At 43.6% G+C, this 20,388-nt stretch overlaps 1 protein-coding gene across 4 annotated transcripts in view; it reads right to left on the bottom strand.

The window, feature by feature from the left end:
• EIF4ENIF1 (eukaryotic translation initiation factor 4E nuclear import factor 1) overlaps nucleotides 1-20,388 on the bottom strand; it is a 68,944-nt gene that overhangs the window by 10,927 nt on the left and 37,629 nt on the right. For 2 of the 4 annotated variants that reach the window (XM_040349784.1, XM_040349793.1), the window contains exons 9-15: nucleotides 17,737-17,913; nucleotides 10,857-11,095; nucleotides 10,374-10,448; nucleotides 10,091-10,262; nucleotides 8,779-8,858; nucleotides 3,138-3,274; nucleotides 2,971-3,058 (exon numbers count right to left, since the gene is read on the bottom strand). In XM_040349784.1, the coding sequence (XP_040205718.1) occupies nucleotides 2,971-3,058; nucleotides 3,138-3,274; nucleotides 8,779-8,858; nucleotides 10,091-10,262; nucleotides 10,374-10,448; nucleotides 10,857-11,095; nucleotides 17,737-17,913 (968 nt within the window). The remainder of the gene's footprint in view (nucleotides 1-2,970; nucleotides 3,059-3,137; nucleotides 3,275-8,778; nucleotides 8,859-10,090; nucleotides 10,263-10,373; nucleotides 10,449-10,856; nucleotides 11,096-17,736; nucleotides 17,914-20,388) is intronic. The other 2 variants (XM_040349800.1, XM_040349808.1) reach the window with 2 other exon arrangements.

The raw sequence follows: 20,388 nt of genomic DNA, 5'->3' as shown, positions 1-20,388 counted from the left end.
GCAGTGGGTGAAGGGGCGGCGCCGCGGGTGAAAAAATTCAGTCGTCTGTCTGAGGAACCACACTTATGGGCAGAGTAAAGGGTGTGACATATCTGCAATCAAGCCATTCGTATTCACCCACCCCCTTTTGAGGCATCAGCAAGTTTTCATTGGCGGGTGGGAGAGATCACAGCCAAAAGGCTCCAGCGGGGAGAGAGTTCGGCTGCATGCGGAGGCGGGCAGTTTGAATATTGCTTTATGGAAGTGTGATCAGAGTGGAGCTGAGCTGTGTGTCCAGAGAGAGCGAGGTGAGCACAGGGAAATATATCACCCAAGGACCGACCTACTGGGGAGAAGGAGAGGGGGGCATACTTGGGATGGGAAGGACAGTGTGGAGGAGATAGTGCTGGAGGAGGACATGACATGGAGGAGATGGGACTGGATGAGGGGGAGGAGGACATGACATGGAGGAGATTGGACTGTAGGGGGAAGGAGGAGGATGTGCAGAGCCGATAACTTGGCTTGGCTGTGCTTTTAGTCCAGTGTTCATTTGTCTCCACATCTTCCAGGCAGCTATGATTCTCCCATCACCACTGCTCTGCCTCTGGGCCCCTTCCAGGACAAGAGTACAGTGCCAAGCAGAATATTTTACTCAAAGGCATTCAATTCCTTGCTGGGTATGCTGCATAATGCATGAATTTACAGTTATTATTGTCTATATGTCCGCAGTCTCTGATCATCTCCTGTACCACGTCTGCAGTCTCTGATCATCTCCTTTAGTATTTTGGCGGAGAGCAATGCGCTGCAATTGTGATGCATCGCAGAATCGAATCGTGGACTTGATAATCGTAATCGCATCAAATCATGAGACCGGTGAAGATGCGCAGCCCTACTAGAAATAGGATCAGAAAGCAGCTACTGACTTTTAAGACACTTGCCTGCCCCAGAGTCCAGTGATGTCGGGACCGCAATTGATGTTCAGCTGTCAGGTGCTGCTGCCATTGCGGATAAGGGAACCTGGCAGTGTAGCCTTATGGTTTCACACTGGGAACTCTACTGCACATGCAAGAGGCTCTACTACTAGCCTGATGGCAGGAGGAGGGAGCCAAACAGTGGCATCAACGGTCGCAGCTTCCAGAAGTGGGGACAGGATACCTGTCAAAGACATGTATCCTTGAGGAAGGTAGGAATCAGAGCCAGAAACACTACCTTAGGACTTGGGCTTCAATTAGTCATGCTGTAAAAGCCAGGGCCCATTAAAGCACGAAGGTAGGTCAAACCCTGTTGATGGTTGATCTGACCAATCTGGATAAACAAATTGGTTCATATGCCAGAAGATTTACTTTGTCCACATACCATGTTCTTTTGCACAAACCAAGATCAGAATCACCAAGCGCCTTCCTCTTACCTTACGCAACAATTATAAAAGAAGCTGCAGTGAAGAAAAAGGCATAGATCAGAAAAAAATTGATCCAAAGGATTCAACAGGGAATCAGTCATAAGACACAATTCTGTCCCGTTTGTTTAAAGGGGTTGTAAAGACAAAAATATTTTCCTCTTAAAATTAAAGTCTGACAGTAGCTGATAAAGTAAAAAGTAATGTTTTGCATTATAACTAGTTTGATACCTGTTGAAATCGAGCTGTTTTTTTCACCTCCAGCACTCCTGAATCGTTATTCACGACTTCCTGGTTTGCGGTGCATATTCATTCTTGCTACATCACGGCCTAATGGGAACTACAGTTCCCATTAGGCTTAGCCTCCATGCCTGTGCGGGATAAGAGCATCTTCACGCAGGGCTGTAGTCATAGGGAGGGGGTGAGCACATTCTGCTTTCCACCATGCAAAACGGCTCAGATGCTGGTGGAAAGCAAGAAAAAGGAGACACAGGAAATGGCATTTTCAAACCTGGATTACTGTATTTTGGAGGTCAAAAGGAAAAACGAGGCAAGCGATATTTAAATGCTCTTACAGCAATCAACCGATCTAATAAAAAACTAACCTTTAGTGTTCCTTTAATCAGGATGCCAAGTGATCCACATCTGGCCTCCCCACCGCAGACAAATCTCTGTAAACGCCTCTGGGGGAAGGGCATATTCTCCCAGATTAAGCTAATGAATGAGTGCCTGCCATTTTTCTATACTGGTAATGTGCACGGAGAGAGGGTCGAACATAAAGTTTTGCCCAGGAAGCGCAGCTCAGCTTTTTGTCCCTTTCCTGATTGTTGAAGTACACCATAACATCATCAACAGGAGACCCCGAAGGTAAATAGATCAGCATAGCAGTCAGATGAATCACTTAAAGTTCCAGGATGTTGAACGGCAATGCCAGTATCTCCACAGATAAGTTTCTTAAACCAGGAGGTTCACCATAACTCTTGGCCCCGGTCCATGCTAGCTTGGTCAGTTCACATCTTGTATCATCCTGAAGATGCAAAAACAGCCACCACCCAGTCCTCCCTCAACTTCTGCTATAAAATGTTGTCATGTTGCACACCACATGTGCCATCTTCTAGTTGCTTTGCTCCAGATCGAACCCTGCTCACTTTCCTGCTGCTCCACTCTGCCCACCAGATGTGATGTCTGCACCAGACACTTCCAAAATATATACATATGAATTGGAAGTAACTGCCGACGATGTCTTTGCAGTTCGCTTGTTGCGCTTCCCAGTTCATTTTGAGATATCGCATACCTGCAATACTTGCAAAGCCAACACATAAAAGCCAAACTTAAACTTCAGGTGGTGTTTAAGCGAGTACCATCAGACTTCTATGGAAGCTCTGCAGATGCTTTGCAACTTCAGTGTGGCAAGCACAGAGCCAAGAATTACGCAGAGACCTAGCTGAGAAAGACCTCATTTGAGGTTTTAAAAAAAAAAAAGCCAGCAAGTTATTGGGCCCAGATGTCACCATAAATAAAAATGCATCAGTTTGGTTGGACAGCATTTTTATATTTTGCATGCTTAGACTATTCACCCATTGCTCGGTTCTTACCATACTTGTAACAGGGGCACTAGGTCCTGGAGACACAGATGACCCTCGGAGATGGCCTACTGGAGATTTATTTAGCCTTTGCTGCGGTCTGCAAAAAAAAAAAGCCACCATTGTTCAGGACAAGATTTATCATACCCATTAATAATGATTAAACAAATTACACCAACCTGTTACGAAAACCATCCCTGTTTTTGTCCATTTGCATTTTGCCATAGACTGGGTGAAAGTAGTTAGCAGCTTGGAAAGCTAGTTCAGGTGGCAATAAACCATCCATTATAGCTTGTTGAATTTCCAGTGAACTAATCTGTTAACATTAAAAGAAAAACAGTCACAAACCTAGGTTAAAAAAAATAAAATAAATAAGTGTTAGAATATACAGTATTAATATAATCTAAAATATAAATAAGCACGCATTTTGAACATGTGGACTTCAGAGTTCAAAATTCCAAATATATATGCAGGCCAAGCGATGCATTTAAAAAATATTCAAAAAAAAATTAATTGGCAAACCATGCCAATCAGTAAAAGTTGGCCTCCATTATCACCACCTTCCAAGGAATGACTTGTGCGACAATGTGATAGCAAAAAAAATTATTAAAAAAAAAACCACACAAAAACCACATTAGGCTCAGCAGAAACATGGGGGAAGCCGTTTGAATCCGAGGGTCCTTCTGTGAACCCTTAAATAGACCATCTTTTCTGGAAAGAATATTTGTCAGAATACAAATCCCAGATGCCGTGGACCTCCTGGGTCCAGTCTGCCATTTCAGACTGGCTCAAATGACAGACTGCCATACCATTTTGCACTCCAACCAACTCCAAATGTGGCACCCCATTATTGTAAAGAGGGCTTCTAGGTAGGCATGGTGACCCAAAAACTTGCAAAAAAAATACGAATACATTAAATCTTTGTTGACACCTGGGAGAGTGAAAGGATCCCTTTTGGCGAGTAGAGGTGGAAGCCATGGATGTAGACTTAGGACTTTTTCATGTGGGGTAGGAGAATCTCCCCAGTGACTCCCTGGATCAAGAGATTCTCCAAATAGGAATGCGTAAGAGATAGCTTACAAGCAGGCTCAGATCATATTTCCGAATTTCTTTCGGAAGCTGGTGACGCGCATTATGCGCCGGGGTGAAGCTTTTGTCATATGTCAATCACTTAGTCCAGGGCTCGACAAATCCCGGGCGCCAGGTCGCCATGGCGACTAGAAATAGGGTCCTGGCGACTTGAATTGGAAGGGGGCAAAAAAAAAAAAAAAAAAAAAAATTTTTTTTTTTTGAGCTGGGGCCATCTGGTGGTGAGCCGTTGGTATTACAAGTTATTACCACCAGATGTGAGCTGGCGCCATCTGGTGGTGGCCGTTGGTATTACAAGTTAAGCATTACAAGTTAAACAGCAATTCTAATGTTGTTTTTTACTATTTTCACTGCCATCTTCTTCCCTCTAATTAGAACCCCCAAACATTATACATATTTTTTATCCTAACACCCTAGAGAATAAAATGGCGATATTTGCAATACTTTCTGTCACGCCGTATTTGCGCAGCGGTCTTACAAGCGCACTTTTTTTGTGAAAAAAATGACACTTTTTTTCATTAAAAAATTAAGACAACAGTAAAGTTATCCCCATTTTTTTTTTTAGAATTATAAAAGATAATGTTACGCCGAGTAAATTCATACCCAACATGTCACGCTTCAAAATTCCGCCCTTACCCTTTAAAATCTTCATAGGCGACGATTAAAAAAATCTACAGGTTGCATGTTTTGAGTTAGAGGAGGTCTAGGGCTAGAATTATTGCTCTCGCTCTACCAATCGCAGCGATACCTCACGTGTGGTTTGAACACCGTTTACATATGCGGAGGCTGCTCACGTATGTGTTCGCTTCTGCGCGCAAGCTCGTCGGGACGGGGCGCGTTTTCTGGCTCCTAACTTTTTTACCTGGCTCCTAGATTCCAAGCAAATTTGTCAACCCCTGACTTAGTCTCTGAATAGGAACGCCCACTCCCACGGGATTCACTACCCGGAAGCCGGGGGGAAAATACCTATACTACGGTATGTAAACCGAAAAAAACAAAACAAAATAAAGCATACTGTACATGTCGGCAGTATGCTGGATTGAATGGTATATACTTGTTTTTAGGGTGAACCTCCACTTTATAAGAGGAGTCATTTCAGCATTAGGTCAATCCTCAGTGCACATTATGTTGATTTTGTTGGGGGGGGGGGGCAGAATAGGGGTTTGTTTTGCTGTGAAGAAATCAGGTGCCGCTAGGCAAAGGCTATTCGGGTCGACAGCAGGGAACCTTTGTCAAAAACCCATAGCTAGTGACTCAATGCAGGGGTTGAAAACTGTCTTCAATTTCTGCTACACAGAGTGCATCCCTATCAATTGCCTCCATTTCAATTTTAAAGAGGTTTTATCTCTGGTTCAAAAAAAAAAAAAAAAAAAAAAATAAAAACAGGTGATGTACAATTTTTCTTTGAGTACATCACAGGACTTCATATCCCTGACTTCTTGGGGAGGTCCCATAGCACTGAACATGGGATGGGCAAAATAAGGCTCTGTGGACAGCAGATGAAAAGGGTCACATAGGTACCAGGCTCCCCAGAGGATCACCTGCTGAAGAGAATGGTACCCGATGTGATGTAGCTGCAACCAGGATCCTGGTAGAACCACCTCACTATAAGGCTGCATGTATATGTACAGTGGTGTTGATGTGGTTCAAGTTGTTCTAAAGTCAAGTTTTTAAAACCTTAAACTATAGTCTGCGCATTAAGGTTTATATAAAAAAAAAAAAAAAAAAAAAAAAAATTGCTGTATGGGGCGAGAAAATTTCAAAGCCAGGAACAGTAAAAAGCAGATGAAAGATTGGATCCAGAGGCAGCAAAGATAGCCATTCTGGAAGAGCCCACAGCTCATCTGCCAAGAGATTTACCATCTGTATACCATTTTCATGGCTAAGCAGGTTCAATCAGAATGCCCTCCACAATCGGCAAGAAAAGCTGCCCTTTGCTTCACTTTATCCCATAGCCAAAAAAATATTCAAATTCTACTGTCCAAAACAAAAAATTATTAAGTTTTGCTTTTAAACTTTAAGGCAGGGATATGCAATTAGTGGACCAACCAGCTGTTACAAAACTACAAGTCCCACCATGCCTCTGGGTGTCATGCTTGCGGCTGTCAGAGTTTTGCTATGCCTAATGGGAATTGTAGTTCTGCAACAGCTGGGAGGTCCACCAATTGCAAATCCCTGCTTTAAGGGCTTGGCAAATCTAAACAGGATCTCCAACCATTTATCTGTGGCATCGAGAAAAAAAAAAAAAAAAAAAAAAAAATTACCCACTGGGACCGCAAGGGTCTCATTTAAATCACTTCAACAATGGTCACTTACCCCCTTCCTGTCCAGGCCAGTTTTCAGTGCAGTCACACTTTGGGTAATGCATGATCGCAATTGTCAAACTAAATTTTTATTTTAGTCAGAGCTTTTTGGTGGTATTTCACCACTGGGGTGTTTTGCTAAATAAAATGGGACACCCATGTTTTTCCTAGTTATATCATTTTACAAACCATCTTTCTTCATGAATTTAGGACAAAAAGATATTCTGCTACATCTTTGGTGAAAATAACTCAAATCACTGTATTTTATTCTGTAGGACATATATACCAATAGTTTGTGGGACTGTATCTGCAAATTTATCAATACTGATGTACTTACGGCCTCTCATTGTGGCCCAAAAAGTTCAATACAGTACAAAATGCCCCCTTTTTGAAAGCAGACAGTCCAAGGTATTTAGTAAGAGGCATGGCAAGTTTTTTTTTTTTTCGTTCAAAAAAACTTCAAAGTGTGGGTTTGTTTTAACGCACTTTGACTAGAGCAGTGGTTCTCAACCTTTCTAGTGCCGTGACCCCTTGATAAAATTTCCCAAGTTGTGGGGATTCCCAACAGTAGAATTTTTGTAGCGTGGGTTTTCAGCACCTAAGGCCAGACAAGTAATTTGCGCCCCTAGCCCACGGACATTTAGGGATCCCCAAGTCCCTTACACTCATACAGTATTAAAACCCCTTCTGGTACATTTTCGGATGTACCTCTGTGTTCTCCTTTCTTTCACCTTTATCTCTCCAATTTCTTGTCCCCCCATCCCTCTCTAGTCATCTTTCATGTTCCTTCTTATTCTCTCTCCTTTTTCCTTTCCCTCTCCCTCTACCTTCCATGTATTCTCTACTCTTATTCCTTCTTACTCCTTGGGGGGGGGGGGGGGGGGCAGTGCTGGCAGGGAGTTCTGATCAGCCAGCTTAGATGCTCTTGATCAAGATCTGCTGATCTAAGAACTGTAGTGGGGACTTTAAATAGCAACTCTAATCACAGGTAGTGTTACTCAATGTGTCACGCAGCTCTGTGGTGTCTCGCAGCAGTGACACCTAATGCCGAAATCAGGAGATAGGGTCTCCTCCAGCCCTTCCCACTTCACATTTCTCACCAGTCAGCTGACCTCTAGTCTCTGCCCCACAGCCATGCTGTGAACTGAATGGGCAGGCAAGGGCTTCAGGAGTAGCCCAGCTGGGTGGCCACAGGCTCCAGGGACAGCCCTGCTGGATGGCTGTGAAAAGGCTGAGAGCGCTGCAGGCTTCAGGAACAGCCCAGGACCCCTAGCAAATTGTCATTTGACCCCCAGGTTGAGAAACACTGAACTAGAGCAATATAAGGTTACCATAATAACATGGTACTACTCTGGGAAAGTTGATTTTATATACTACAGTGTTTGCATATAACAATGAATTAAAGCATTTTCAAGCATTTCACTAAATGAAAGTTTTTGTTGCAATTGGCCAGAGCTAAAATAAGATGGTATAGATAAGCTGTGATTGACCGAGCCTGCATCATGTGATCTCACTGACCAATTACCGCTAGCAACACAATTTTATACAATGATGGCTTGAAAGGAAGCCATCCATTGTTTAACAGCTGTCATGTTACCTGCTGCGATGGTTACAGTGGTCAAATGTTACGGGCAGGTACAGTGATCAGCAATCGGCTGTGTGTGCGGTGGACGCAGCCTGTGACAGATCGCACTATGCGATCCGGGGCAACATCATAGAATGACCACCCTGAAAATGAGGCTCCTGCCGGGAACTGGAGGTTCTGGCGAAACTCCAGTGCAATGGGGTACTGCTGAGCAATTGCTTTGGTGGTGAAAAATCCTCACCTAGTGAGCGCAATCAGCACACCTCACTGCAAATAAGGCTACACTGGAAGAGATTTTGTTGCAACAGGCATAACACAGATTTGCATTCTTGAACACCTCTAAGGAACGTTTTGGAAACCAACTCCAATCCTTTCTTGCAGAGCTACAACCACTGCAGAGTTTGTCATTGGCAATATAAGAAGTCCGTTCGATAAAAGGGGATCCGATCTCTTTTTAGCAGATCACATTGGATGAAGGCAGGTGTAAAATGGACACATCCGTTTACACCTGCCTCTCCATAGAGCAGGGATATGCAATTAGCGGACCTCCAGCTGTTGCAAAACTACAAGTCCCATCATGCCTCTGCCTCTGGGTGACATGCTTGTGGCTGTCAGAGTCTTGCTATGCCTCATGGGACTTGTAGTTCTGCAACAGCTGGAGGTCCACTAATTGCATATCCCTGCCATAGAGCATCCAATTGAGTCCACCGGAAAAACTAACCGCTTGAGTGAAAGGGGTCTTATAGATTTCCCCCACCCAATGCATTTGTTTAGTATAGATTGAAGCGCTGAAAAAAACATTAGGTCAAGCATGTGCATAGATTAGCAAACGCAAGGCTTTACCTGTGCCATGACTGGGCTGTCAGCCTTAGGCATTCCAGTGGGAAACTGTTCTCCTAGAAGCTGTTGACTAGAAGGAAAACCTGCGTGGAAAGAATAAAATAAATGATTACTAATGAATTGGCACAGGTAGATCTTGTTGTAGGGGATGCAGCCTGAATGGAAACTCCCCATACCTAGCTGGAACTAGGTCCAGCTTTATATTTGGGTTTCGTTTGCCCTCTAAACTATTCATCATGAGTCACCAAAATGTGTAAGTCAATATTAATTTGAAGTAGAACTACAGGTGAAACTATTTTGGATAGAGTAAAGGGTTTTTAACCAGTTTTTGCCATATGTGTCCCATTAGAGACCTTTAACTTCACTTCTTATCCCATAGACAAAAAAAAAAAAAAAAAAATAAGCCTTGAAAATTAAGGGAACCCTGTTGAGGCTCCCCCAGGACACCAGAACTAGTGTCCAAATTAGACGATTTCCCCTCCACTACTTTTCTAGGGACAACTTAAAGTGCATGTAAACCCGATTCATGCAATTTCACCCAAGCACATATCTTTAGTGTTTTATCTCTCTCTCTAAAAGCACAAAGTTCCATGTCTGCTGTTTCTTTGCTCTATCAGCATTATAACCAAGATACAACCAGCCTCCAAATTGTGTCATGGGAGGTTGCTATAAAGAGATTAGCAGAGAGTTGGTCACATCACAGCTCTGCACATTCCTTACGCCAATGTGGAATGGGGGTGTGCGTGCCTTTCCTCCAATCAGCTGTATGCCAAGAACCCACTCTCTGCTGAAAAGGAAGAGAAAATCTAACACGATGTGCACTTTCTAAAGCATATATAAAGCTGAAAACAGCAAATACGCATGTAAAAACATATGTAGGGAGAATTGTTTTATCATCTGAGGCTGTTCACTGGGTATATGTAAGGGTTTACCATCCACTTTAAATTTGGGACCCTTACTTTCAGTATGGTAAACAGGAGAAAGAGGGTGAGCCCCATAGCTTGGGGTCTGTGCTCCACCCAGTCTAGTTTTGGCTCCATTATATATGAAATGCAGCCACAACTTGCATAATTCTTCAACTCCAAAAATCGCTTCCATTGTTGTGGCTATGGGGGAACAAAACCTCAAACTGGTTGAGACACTTGGCTGTACCTCTGCAAAAGCCACTAGTACCTCTAAACCTGTTTTTGGGTTGAAAATTGTTTTATGGGTGAGCATCAAGGCATTTACTTTAAAATAGTGTTGTAGCTACCCTTGGAGAAAACACACACACACACACACACACACACACACACACACACACCAAAATACTTGCCTAGTGGAGAAGGTACTCTATTTCGAAGGTAGTCTGCAGAGGAGGCACGTGTGGGGAACATCTGAGGAGAAGGTGTCCGTTGCCTTAGCATAGACACTGTAGGATCTAGAGTCCCCATAACATTGTTGAGGACACTAGAGGACAGATCAGGAATTGGAGGGCCAAGAAGCTCCTGTCCAAAACAAGAAAAGCGGTTAACCATCAAAAACACCATCAACTAACAGGCTGTGTCATCCTAAAAATTGTCCGCCCACCCAAATAAAAAAAATCCTGAACACCATACCTGAAGAATATTTCTCTGGAGAGAAGATTGACCTGCAACATTGGCAGAGGGCATCAAATGGCCATCAAGGGATCGCTAAAGGAGTTAAAATGGCTAGATTAAAACACTGAAAATTTAAAGTTTTAGCCTAACTCTCCACCAACTGCACCCGGAGTGACATCCCTTTAAAAAACAAGTGAACACACCAGTACATAATTTTTTACAAACAGGCATGATATGTCACATTGACATTGACATGGCATTTATGCCTCTCCTGCTAAACGCCCTCCTTGGCAACACCAAACAAGCTGACCCAACAATGTCAAGTACAACATTTATTGAAGATACGTCCAAGAAATACCTCAGTGTGTCAACACTAATAACAGGTGCACAGAAGTAAGCAGGTAAGGCCACATACAAGGAGTTGACAAATGTTTCCCAAACACCTACAATATCTGGAGCGCAGTCACCTTCTGAAACTCTGCTGGTACATCAAATACTTACATTGACTTTGGGTTGGGGTTGGGAAGGCAGCGTCCCACTTGCCTTCATGCTGCTTACAAGTTTGTTAAAAGCAGACATATCACCATCCTTCTGCATTTTCCTTGGGCCAGTCATAGCAGTCAATGCATCCTCCAGCTGTTCAGCCATAAAAGGAGTTGCAATCTTGTTCTCTTGCTCTACTTTCAAACCTTTAAGTCCAGCTTCAACCTGTTCCACTGACAATGCCACCCCTGAATGTGCTACATTGAAAAAAGAACACAATTCATCAAAAAGCCAGGAATTTAGTGCAGCTGATGTTACAAGTTACTACCACAAAAGCATTTTAAGCTTGGCCTTTAATTGAGAAAAATATGCAATGTGCCACTGAGACATTTCTTTCTAACACCACCAATTGTGTGTCATACCTATAAACTTACAAATACTCAAGTCACTAACCTAGAATAAGTATGCAAAATAAGTCAGCTTCACTAAACTGCATGTTTGCTCTAGGTCTGAGATTCTTTGAGTACAAGAAACTTGTACTTGGGCTAAACCTAATTGTTTGCTTAAAAGGGATTCTAAAAAACACACGGTTTAATTTACATCCCTGTATGTGGTTGGTGGCACTGATAACTAAAAAAACAAAAACAAATTTGGAATACAGATTAAAAAATTAAGATCAATAAAACAGTTTTAAATTGCCAAATAGATTTGAAATCAAATCTTTATTTTGTGGAAACATGTGTGCAGATTTCTGCCAGTCACGGGCAATGTCACAACCCAGCCGGTCTTAGAATGAGGGAGGTGAAGCAGCCTCCATGTAAATATCACACTCCCATTAAAACAAAGATATTCCCGCGCTAACCAAATCTTAAAAAAAAAAAGTGTACTACTGCAAACACTGAAGGTAATGTCAGAACCCAAAAAAGTATAAGGCCCCTTTCACACTGGGGAGTTCGAGCAAAGCCTCATCTGCAATCCCAATGTGCGCCAAGACCCTAACGTTTTAGGGTGTTTTTGCAGTGCCTCAGTGTGAAAGGGTAAGGAGTTTTTACAGCGCTTTCAATTCATTTCAATGGAGGGGCGTTTTTGGAGCGCTTTTTCAGCACCCAAAAGCTCCTCCAAAGATGCTGCTTGCAGGACTCAGTGTGAAAGGGTCCATCGAGATGGATTTAGAGTGTTTTTATAATGCTAAAACGCTGTAAAAATGCTTCAGTGTGAAAGGGGTCCAAGCGTAAAAATAGTGCTCTATGAATAGCACTGAAGAGAGCAACTTCCTATAAATGCATCACAAATCATAAAAGAGTGAAAAACGTATCATGCTCATCTTGTACATATGCATAAATGTAATAAATGACTGATGAATAAACAAAGTAATATTCATAAAATATAAAGTAAAGGATAAATAGGTGACTGTATAATGGTGTCAAAAAAATAAGGTGCTGGTGACCACTCAGCATGAAGTGCTGGCAACGGGTGATTTCCTGACTGCTGTGCAATGGAGACACACACCAGCTGAGCCAAAGACGCCGACTGGGAGCTTGCCAGGAGATATCACTGGTTCCATAGAAAGATATAGCCACATGCCTTTACCTTAAAGCGGTAAGGAAAGGAGACATCCACACATTACTTTGCACAGAAGTCAGGAAATCACCCATTACCAGTACTTCATGCCAGAGAGTGGTCACCCGCACCTTTTTTTTTGACACAGTTATTAAAACGTCACCTATTTATCCTGCCCTTTATATTTTATGGACATTACTTTGTTTATTCATCAGTCATTTTATTACATTTATGCATATGCATTTTCTCTAAGATGAGCATGCGACAGGTTTTTCACCATGTTATGATGCATTTCTAGGAACTTGCTCTTTTCAGTGCAGCCCTCACTGAGCATTCCTTCACTTTATTCATACACCATACAGATGTTATTTACCATGTATTTATTTGTTGAGCATGTCTCTGGATTAATTTTTTAGAATTAATTTATTGACCTTGGGTACATTTGACTGAGGCAATGAACCTGTCACTGAGCACTTTAATCCCACCCCCATTGTGTTTAGCTGGTTAGTGGGCAGGGGGGTGCTGTCATTTACAACAGTGTATAGGCCCACATGTGCGACTCTACAGTTGCGTGGGCTGCTCCGATGTGATCAGGGAGCATGTGCAGTGCTTATACCACAGCTGCAAAATCCCTAGCTGAATTGGGGACATGGACAAGGTGGAGAGAGCGCAGCATGATCAAACCAGGTTATTGCAGAATACAGAAAAATAATCTGACTGAGCATAAATGGCATGCAATACAGCATTTGATTTTTTTTATGATGTGGGTGTGTACAAACTTAAATGTAATTGCTTTTAGGTTTAACACTGCTTCAAAAGGATTTCATCTTAAAAGACTATGCCCTGCTGCTGCGACCATTGACAGGCCCTGCCTCATTGGATTTGACTGACAGCAGCAGGAGGAGCCAATGGCTGCACTGCCATCAATCTATCCAATCAGGACATGATACACTGGCTGGAGCTGGTGTGCTCATCCCAGTTGCTGGAAAGAGTGGGTTCAGGCAAGTAAAAAAGGGGGGCTGCTGCATCATAGGAGGCTTTTCACCTATATAGAGTGCAAGAAGGTGAAAAAACAGAGCGTTTAAACCTTTTCTGATACAATATTTTTTATTAAAGTATTTTAGACAAATCGACAAATTCCCACGCAGGGGAATGCGAAAACAAAGGTATACATAAAGCACATAGTAGAAAACATACTATTAAAGGAACTAATCACAAATTACCACCGTCACCCCAGCCGGGGGGCAGTGCGATATGCCTGAGCCAAGAGGCCCAGGGGCCAAAGCAGGTAAAAGGGGGAGGGAGCGGAGTTATCCACAGAACGGGGGAGAAAGGAATAAAAAAAAAAATTGAAAAAATAAAGATAAAATAAAGCAACAAACAAAAAAAAAAAAAAAAACAACCCTTGCACAATAGAGGAAGAAGGAAAGGAAGAAAAAGGCAGAGCAGCGAGCAAAAGCTCGGAAACAGAGAGAAAGAAGCCTCAGGCTGGAAAAAAGGACAAGTTAAATTTAGAGCCCCAGACTAGACAGGTGTAAACTAGGGAATGTATAGGACCACCACGGGGCCCATACCTTGAGAAATTTAGCATGAGAGTCATGGAGGACGCTAGACATCTTTTCATGGATCATAAGAGTCGTCAGGGTATTCTTGACCTCTGGGAATGGAACAGAAGGTTTTTTCCAGGCCCTCGCTATTGTCCGCTTGGCAGCGATAAATAAGTATGTAGCCAACTTCTGTTGGTGAGAGAAGAGGCCTGGAATTGGGCAATGGAGTAATGCATATCTAGCGTCCTTACGGAAGGGGACATGGAATAGGGAGGATAATAGGCCAAAGACCCTTGACCAGAATCTAACTAAGCGGGGACAGGACCACCATATGTGCAGCTCATCCCCTCGTTGACCACAACCCCGAAAGCACCCGTCAGTACATGCAGGGTTCGACTTGGCAATGCGAGCTGCGACCCAGTACCAGCGTAGAAGGACCTTATAGGCTGCCTCCAAAGTGGCAGTGTTGAAGGAGCATTTTGCTATGCTGGACCAGGCCTTACTCCAGTCTGTGAGATCAATAGGGGATAGATCACGCTCCCAGTTAAGCACATAAGAAAGGGTAGTAGAAGAGCTACTGGAAGCAAGTAAAGAATAAATCGTAGAAATGGTGCCGCCAGCACCCGGGCAACGCTGACAGATGCGTTTAAAGGCAGTGATTTGATACGGGAAGGAGCCTAGGCGCCAAAGGGAGGTTATCCAGTGTCGCAACTGAATATAGCGGAAAAATTCGGTAGACGGAGCATCTTGGGTCTCGTGAATCGATGACCACAGGGGAAAGGCTCGGGTGCGAAGAAAGTGGTGAACTAATGAGAACCCATGAGCAGGCCACCAAGAAAAAACATGGGGTTGTTCTGAGCCAGGCGGGAACATAGGATTATTCAGGAGGGGAAGTAGAGGCAGGAATGGAGACATAAGTTTGCCCGAGTACCGAATCAAATCCCATAATTTCAGACTGTGAAGCATAAGCGGGCTAACAGAAGGAGGACGCAGTTTAGGGGGTAGCCATAACAAAGCCGAAATAGGAACCGGTGCACAATTGGGCACCTCCAGCAGAACCCAAAGGGGAACATCGGACGTTGCATGGAGCATGGTAAGTTGGGAAATTTGAGCCGCCCGATAATACTTTGCAACGTCTGGAACGCCCAGCCCGCCCTGCAATCTATGAGCATATAGGGTAGAGCGAGAAACCCTAGGGCGCTTATATGCCCAGATAAAAGAGAGCAATCTGTTCTGGAGCGACCGTAAATAAAAAGCGGGGACCCGAACTGGGAGAGTCCGAAAAAAATAAAGAATCTTTGGGAGAATAGTCATCTTGACCGCGTGAATACGTCCAATCCAAGATAGAGTGGGGAACCGCCAAGATGTCATAAGAGCTGTGACAGTACGCAAAAGTGGGTAATAGTTAGAGAAAAGGGAAATATAGGAGCAAGTCAGCTTGATACCCAAATAATCTAGCGAGAAATCGGCCCAACGGTAGGGAAAGAAGGATTGGAGATGCAAAACTTGGGGACTCGGAAGGGTAATATTCAAAGCAGTCGATGTGGATTTATTCGAAGACCTGAGATAGTAGCGAAGCAGGCTAGAAGTGCCTGGAGATTCGGCAGGGTGGCGATAGGATTGGTGAGGGTCAAGAGGGCATCGTCCGCAAACACGAGCGTTTAAACTTTTTAAAGTGATAAAAAAGGTTTCGATTAAAAAAAAAAAAAAAAAAAAAAAAAATCATGTTATACTTACTGTTCCTGTGTAACAGTTTTGCACAGAGCAGCCTAAATCCTCCACTCGGGTCCCTCCCTCCTGATAAGGGTCCCCAACAGCAAGCAGCTTGCTATGGGGACACCAGAGCTGCAGCTCTGTCCAGATATGGAGCCCTGGCTAGGCCCAGTCCTCTCCCCGGCTCACCAACCCCCCCCCCCCCCCAGTATACCCATATAACCCCACTTAAGTGAGGCTCCAGTTTTGTTTTTGCGCATGCAGTCAAGCCAAGAAGAGGGAAGGAAACTGTGCGCTTTTATTGTACTCCAATTCAGGAGTAAGGGAATTTACAGCTATAATCAAAATTCTTACGTTTTAAAATTAACAAAACAGGGATTTCTCTTAGATTATGGGACGTCACAAGCAATAAAAGTGGTCTGCATGCCAAGAGGATGGCAATAGCTGGCTGCAGGGCTGCCAAAAGGGATTTTCAAAAAGTCTTCAGATCAACCAAAGAGGTCAGAATACTATCATTAGTAACAGATTGGCTGTACCCACACTGGGAACAGTTTCTCTTAAAGGGTACATGGCAAAATTGGGGGGGTTGAACAGCATCTGAGTTGGGCAAATCACAAGACCCATGCAGCTTGTTCCCAGATAGATAAAGGCTGCGAGTGTGAATAAGCCCTACTAGTTTGCTCTATACAGAGACTGTAGAATGCATTGCTACAAATAAATCCATGGTAGCCAGCATGTGGCCACTCCGCTAAAAAGCAGACATTTTTTTTGTAAAATGGATTGTAGCAACTGAAGATCATCAGGGGGTGGTGGAGCAGAAGAGCCTTTTAGGGAAGCGTTCATACCCAGATATTCCACAAGTGCTCATAGCAAGGAAAGGAGGGGGGGGGGGGGTTCCTCAGGGCCTACAGCGAAAATCCCACTGTCTTATGTGCTTCCAGCAGGCCTGTAACCCACAACGGGTTCAAACTGAGGGGTTCAGGACAAATTGCAATCAATCAGGGACTGAGCTCTAGTGACTCTCGCAAACATCAGCTTGCATCATTGGCAGAAATGTATGGAATTGCCCAGTCTAGAGCCTTAAAAGCAATGCATCACCAACCCGGAAAACCTGGAACTGTCAGCAAACCATGTGCAAAAAGGGGGACGAGAGGGGTAGAGAGAAAAAAAAAAAAAAAACCAACCACATCTGTGCAGCAGGCCCCACCCCATACTTACTCCAGCCCCATCGCAATCCAGGACATTCACAAAAGCATAGGCTCTCTGGGGACTCCCTCATTGGTTGAGACAGCAGCGGGAGCCATTGGCTCCGGCTGCTGTCAATCACAGCCAGCAAGCCAATGAGGGGTTGAGCAGGAGCACTGGCAGGGGACCCAAGGAGGGTTTCAAAATAAATATAATAAAACTCTGCACAAGGCCAACCAGAACTAGATACTGCCTGCCATGGAAATGAAAAGCACCCAGGTGCAGAACCCTCACTCTGCACCTGGGTGGAGACTACCAGTTGAGGAATGACAGATAGTGATGCATTTACTCCAAGACCGCACAGTCAAGAGCACACCATGCCATCCAGTGTAAGGACAAGGCCATTTGACCTGCCAAAGAAAGCTCACAACCTTTCCAGGAGGTAAAACAAAAAAAAAAAAAAAAAGGCAATTCTGTACAAAATATGCAAAAACCGATCAGGTCGGAAAAATCCCTTGGCAAGTCTTATTCTGGTGAACCAGGCCGCAACATCACATACAGAAACTCCTAAACCAATGCACCAATCACTGTTCCGTTTAATTTTCAATGCCAAAACTAAATATTACAGCACTGGGCCATGCACCGGCAGGGCAAAGTGTCAAATTGGCCTGTCAAAAATGCATACCTTAAAATTTGCATAAAAACCCACACGATCTGAACAGGCACTGAAAATTTGAGGAATGCCAAGTTAAAAAGCTCGATAACGCTCTGGATCAGTGTTCGGTATTACCCACATGCTCACTGGACTGCCGACCACCACTAACCTTCAGGAAAATCACAATCCCCACCATCCCACAGATTTTGTCAGCCTATTCCACCAATTTCAAACTTACTGCTTTCCCGTAACTTTTCCTTGTTTGCAGTAAGGTTTGACAACAAAGGCTTTATATCCAATTTGGCCTTCTGGAACATCCCTAAGATGTCAACTTTGTCAGCATTGTCTTCAAATTGAATAGGAGCAAAAAAATTTCCAGAGTTCTGTCCAAGAGAGGGAATAACTTGTTCCAAGCCTGCATCAAAAGAAAATATTAGTTTGAGTCCAGAGCCCTTAAAATGCACATTTTCTGTAATAAAGCTCTAATGGCTAGCCTCATAATACATTGAATAAACCTAAAATTTGGGCATACTGAAAACAAAATCTCAGATTCAACCTTAAACACCACCATCTTCACGTTGGTGTTCTCCCTGGGTGGCTCTACACATTACAACCCCCTTTAATCACTTTCCACTTGTCCATTTTTTTTCGCTTTCCAAAAGATCCAAAACAGTATAGGCCAAAGCATCAGAATTTATTTATTTTTACCTGTAAAAATCATTTTGTCAGACACAAGTCATCTTCAAATCCATTATAATAGGGTTAAACCAAAGAAATTCAATTTTTTTTATAATTGTACATCTCAGGACAAAAGGACATCCTCATATCCATTACGATAGTGCAGAGTATGAGGAGAGGGCAACAAGACAGACCCCAAAACAAACTAGCACAAGTCAGAACTTCACATAGCCACCTGCAAGACTCACCTGGAGGCTTGAAAACCCATTTGGTTAAAAATATGAACCGAAGACCAGATAGAAGCCTTATAACCCTGAGCTACCAAACCTGGAGTCCAATTGCCCAGGAAGCACCAACACTCCTGTTAGACTGAATCGGTGGAACCTTGCCCTTTAAAATCATAAACTTGAAAATAGGCCCACGCAATGAGAAATTTTACATTTTGAAGCTGCATGACCCTTCTGGAACACAAAAAAAAAAAAAAACACAGGAACCAGACTGAAAAGTTGTTGGTCGATTTCAGGCAACTATTGACTGAACAAGCCACATCCAAGGCATGACGTGCCTAGTCACCCAGCATCTGATGTTTGGAACAGAAAGGCATCACATTGTCCAGGATAAGATGTAACGAAGATATCCATCTTAGGAGAAAAAAAAAAAAAAAAAAAGGGAGGATGGCTGAAGCACCAAAACGGTTCCCTACAGGCAAGAGCAGCCAATTCCAAGACTCAAGCCAAAACAGCAACCAGAAATATACCCCTTCTGTGTCAAAGACAAAAAGGACCATTCTGAAAAGGGATTTAAAAAACAGATTTCTGGAATACTGAACAGTACCAAAAGTTGAGGCCCCACAAAGTCTTAATTTTTGAACGTTAGACTGGACAACTTCTTTAAGCAGCTACGAAAACTGTAGCTGCTGACTTACTGGGAAACTCACATGCCCCAGGATCCTCCAATGTCCCCACCTGGCCGCATTCTTCACCAGCCTTCGGTCCCTGGCACCAGCATACTGTGGGCAGCTGGCTGTGACCGCTTGCGGCTTTCAGTCCGCTGCTCAGGGCACGGGCAAACTGCGATGACCTATTTGATTTATCCCACAGCTTTCTGGGACAAGTCCCAGAAGACTGCAGAGAGGGGGAGCTGAACATATACTCCGATTGCCGAATGTCCCAAAAGGGGGGGGGGGGGGAGGAGGAGAAGGCAGAGAGGGGGGAACTTCCCCTATTAGGGTGAAGTTACACTTTAACTGGTGGAGCAATACCCATAACCCCTTGGGGAAAAAAAAAAAAAAAAAAAAAGCCATGCAACAAGAAACACAAAGAAATCGATCTTAAAAAGTCACCAAGAAATAAATATCACCTTCGTTACAATCAAGGCCACATCCTAGTCAACTCCAGAGATGGGAGAAACAAGATGCGACCCAAGATGTTTACTAGGATGCAGTCCTCTAGCCTCACATCAAGCCTTTTAGCAAGGTAGGAATGACAATTTGCAACACCAACCCCGGCTTCCACAGCCACGCCATTAAAAAGACAGGGAGTATAAAAAAGGATGGAATATTGGGTCCATAAAGCATCTGCCAACAAGTTTGAGGTCCTAGTAAAAATGTTCTCAATGGCCAAGATAGAGTAGCGGAATGCCTACCACTAAAATATTGTGAAGCAGTTCAGGGAGAAGCTGTAAATTAAGGAATACGTTTGGAAAGACTGATCAAAAAAAAAAAGTCAGATCCACCGCAAAATACTCAGGGTACCCCAGTTCTGGATATTGAACCTGAATGCCAGGAAAACATCTGGGGTTCCCAACCTTCTGTCATTTCTCAAACACCTCTGGGTAAAGAACCCACTCCCCTGGAGTCAATTAGTGGCAGAGAAAAACCACCTGGATATCAGACAGGGCCGGGATATGAAGTTCAAGCAAGACACAAGATCACTTCCTTCTCATAGGCATGCTTCCCTAAAGCCACTGGCATGGACTGACTGAACCCTTATGCCCCCCATTCACACCTGAGCATAGCATTTTCAGGCAGAAAGTCGCGCAATTTTACTGCAATTTTTGTGGCGTTTACCACATTTTTGTACAGGTCAAAAAGGTCACCAATGTAAAGAAAAAAAAACCCTGCCAAAAGAAAGTCAGTCACAGAACTTGTTTGAGCTTCTGGCGTTGGAGTGGAGATGTTAACCATCTCCATAGAGAATAGATTTTTTTCCCC

This window comes from Rana temporaria, chromosome 1 (assembly GCF_905171775.1).
Source record: "Rana temporaria chromosome 1, aRanTem1.1, whole genome shotgun sequence".
In the NCBI taxonomy this organism is placed as follows: Eukaryota; Metazoa; Chordata; class Amphibia; order Anura; family Ranidae; genus Rana; species Rana temporaria.
The sequence above is the reverse complement of the archived record's forward strand: the minus strand, read 5'-3'. Positions and strand labels throughout refer to the sequence as shown.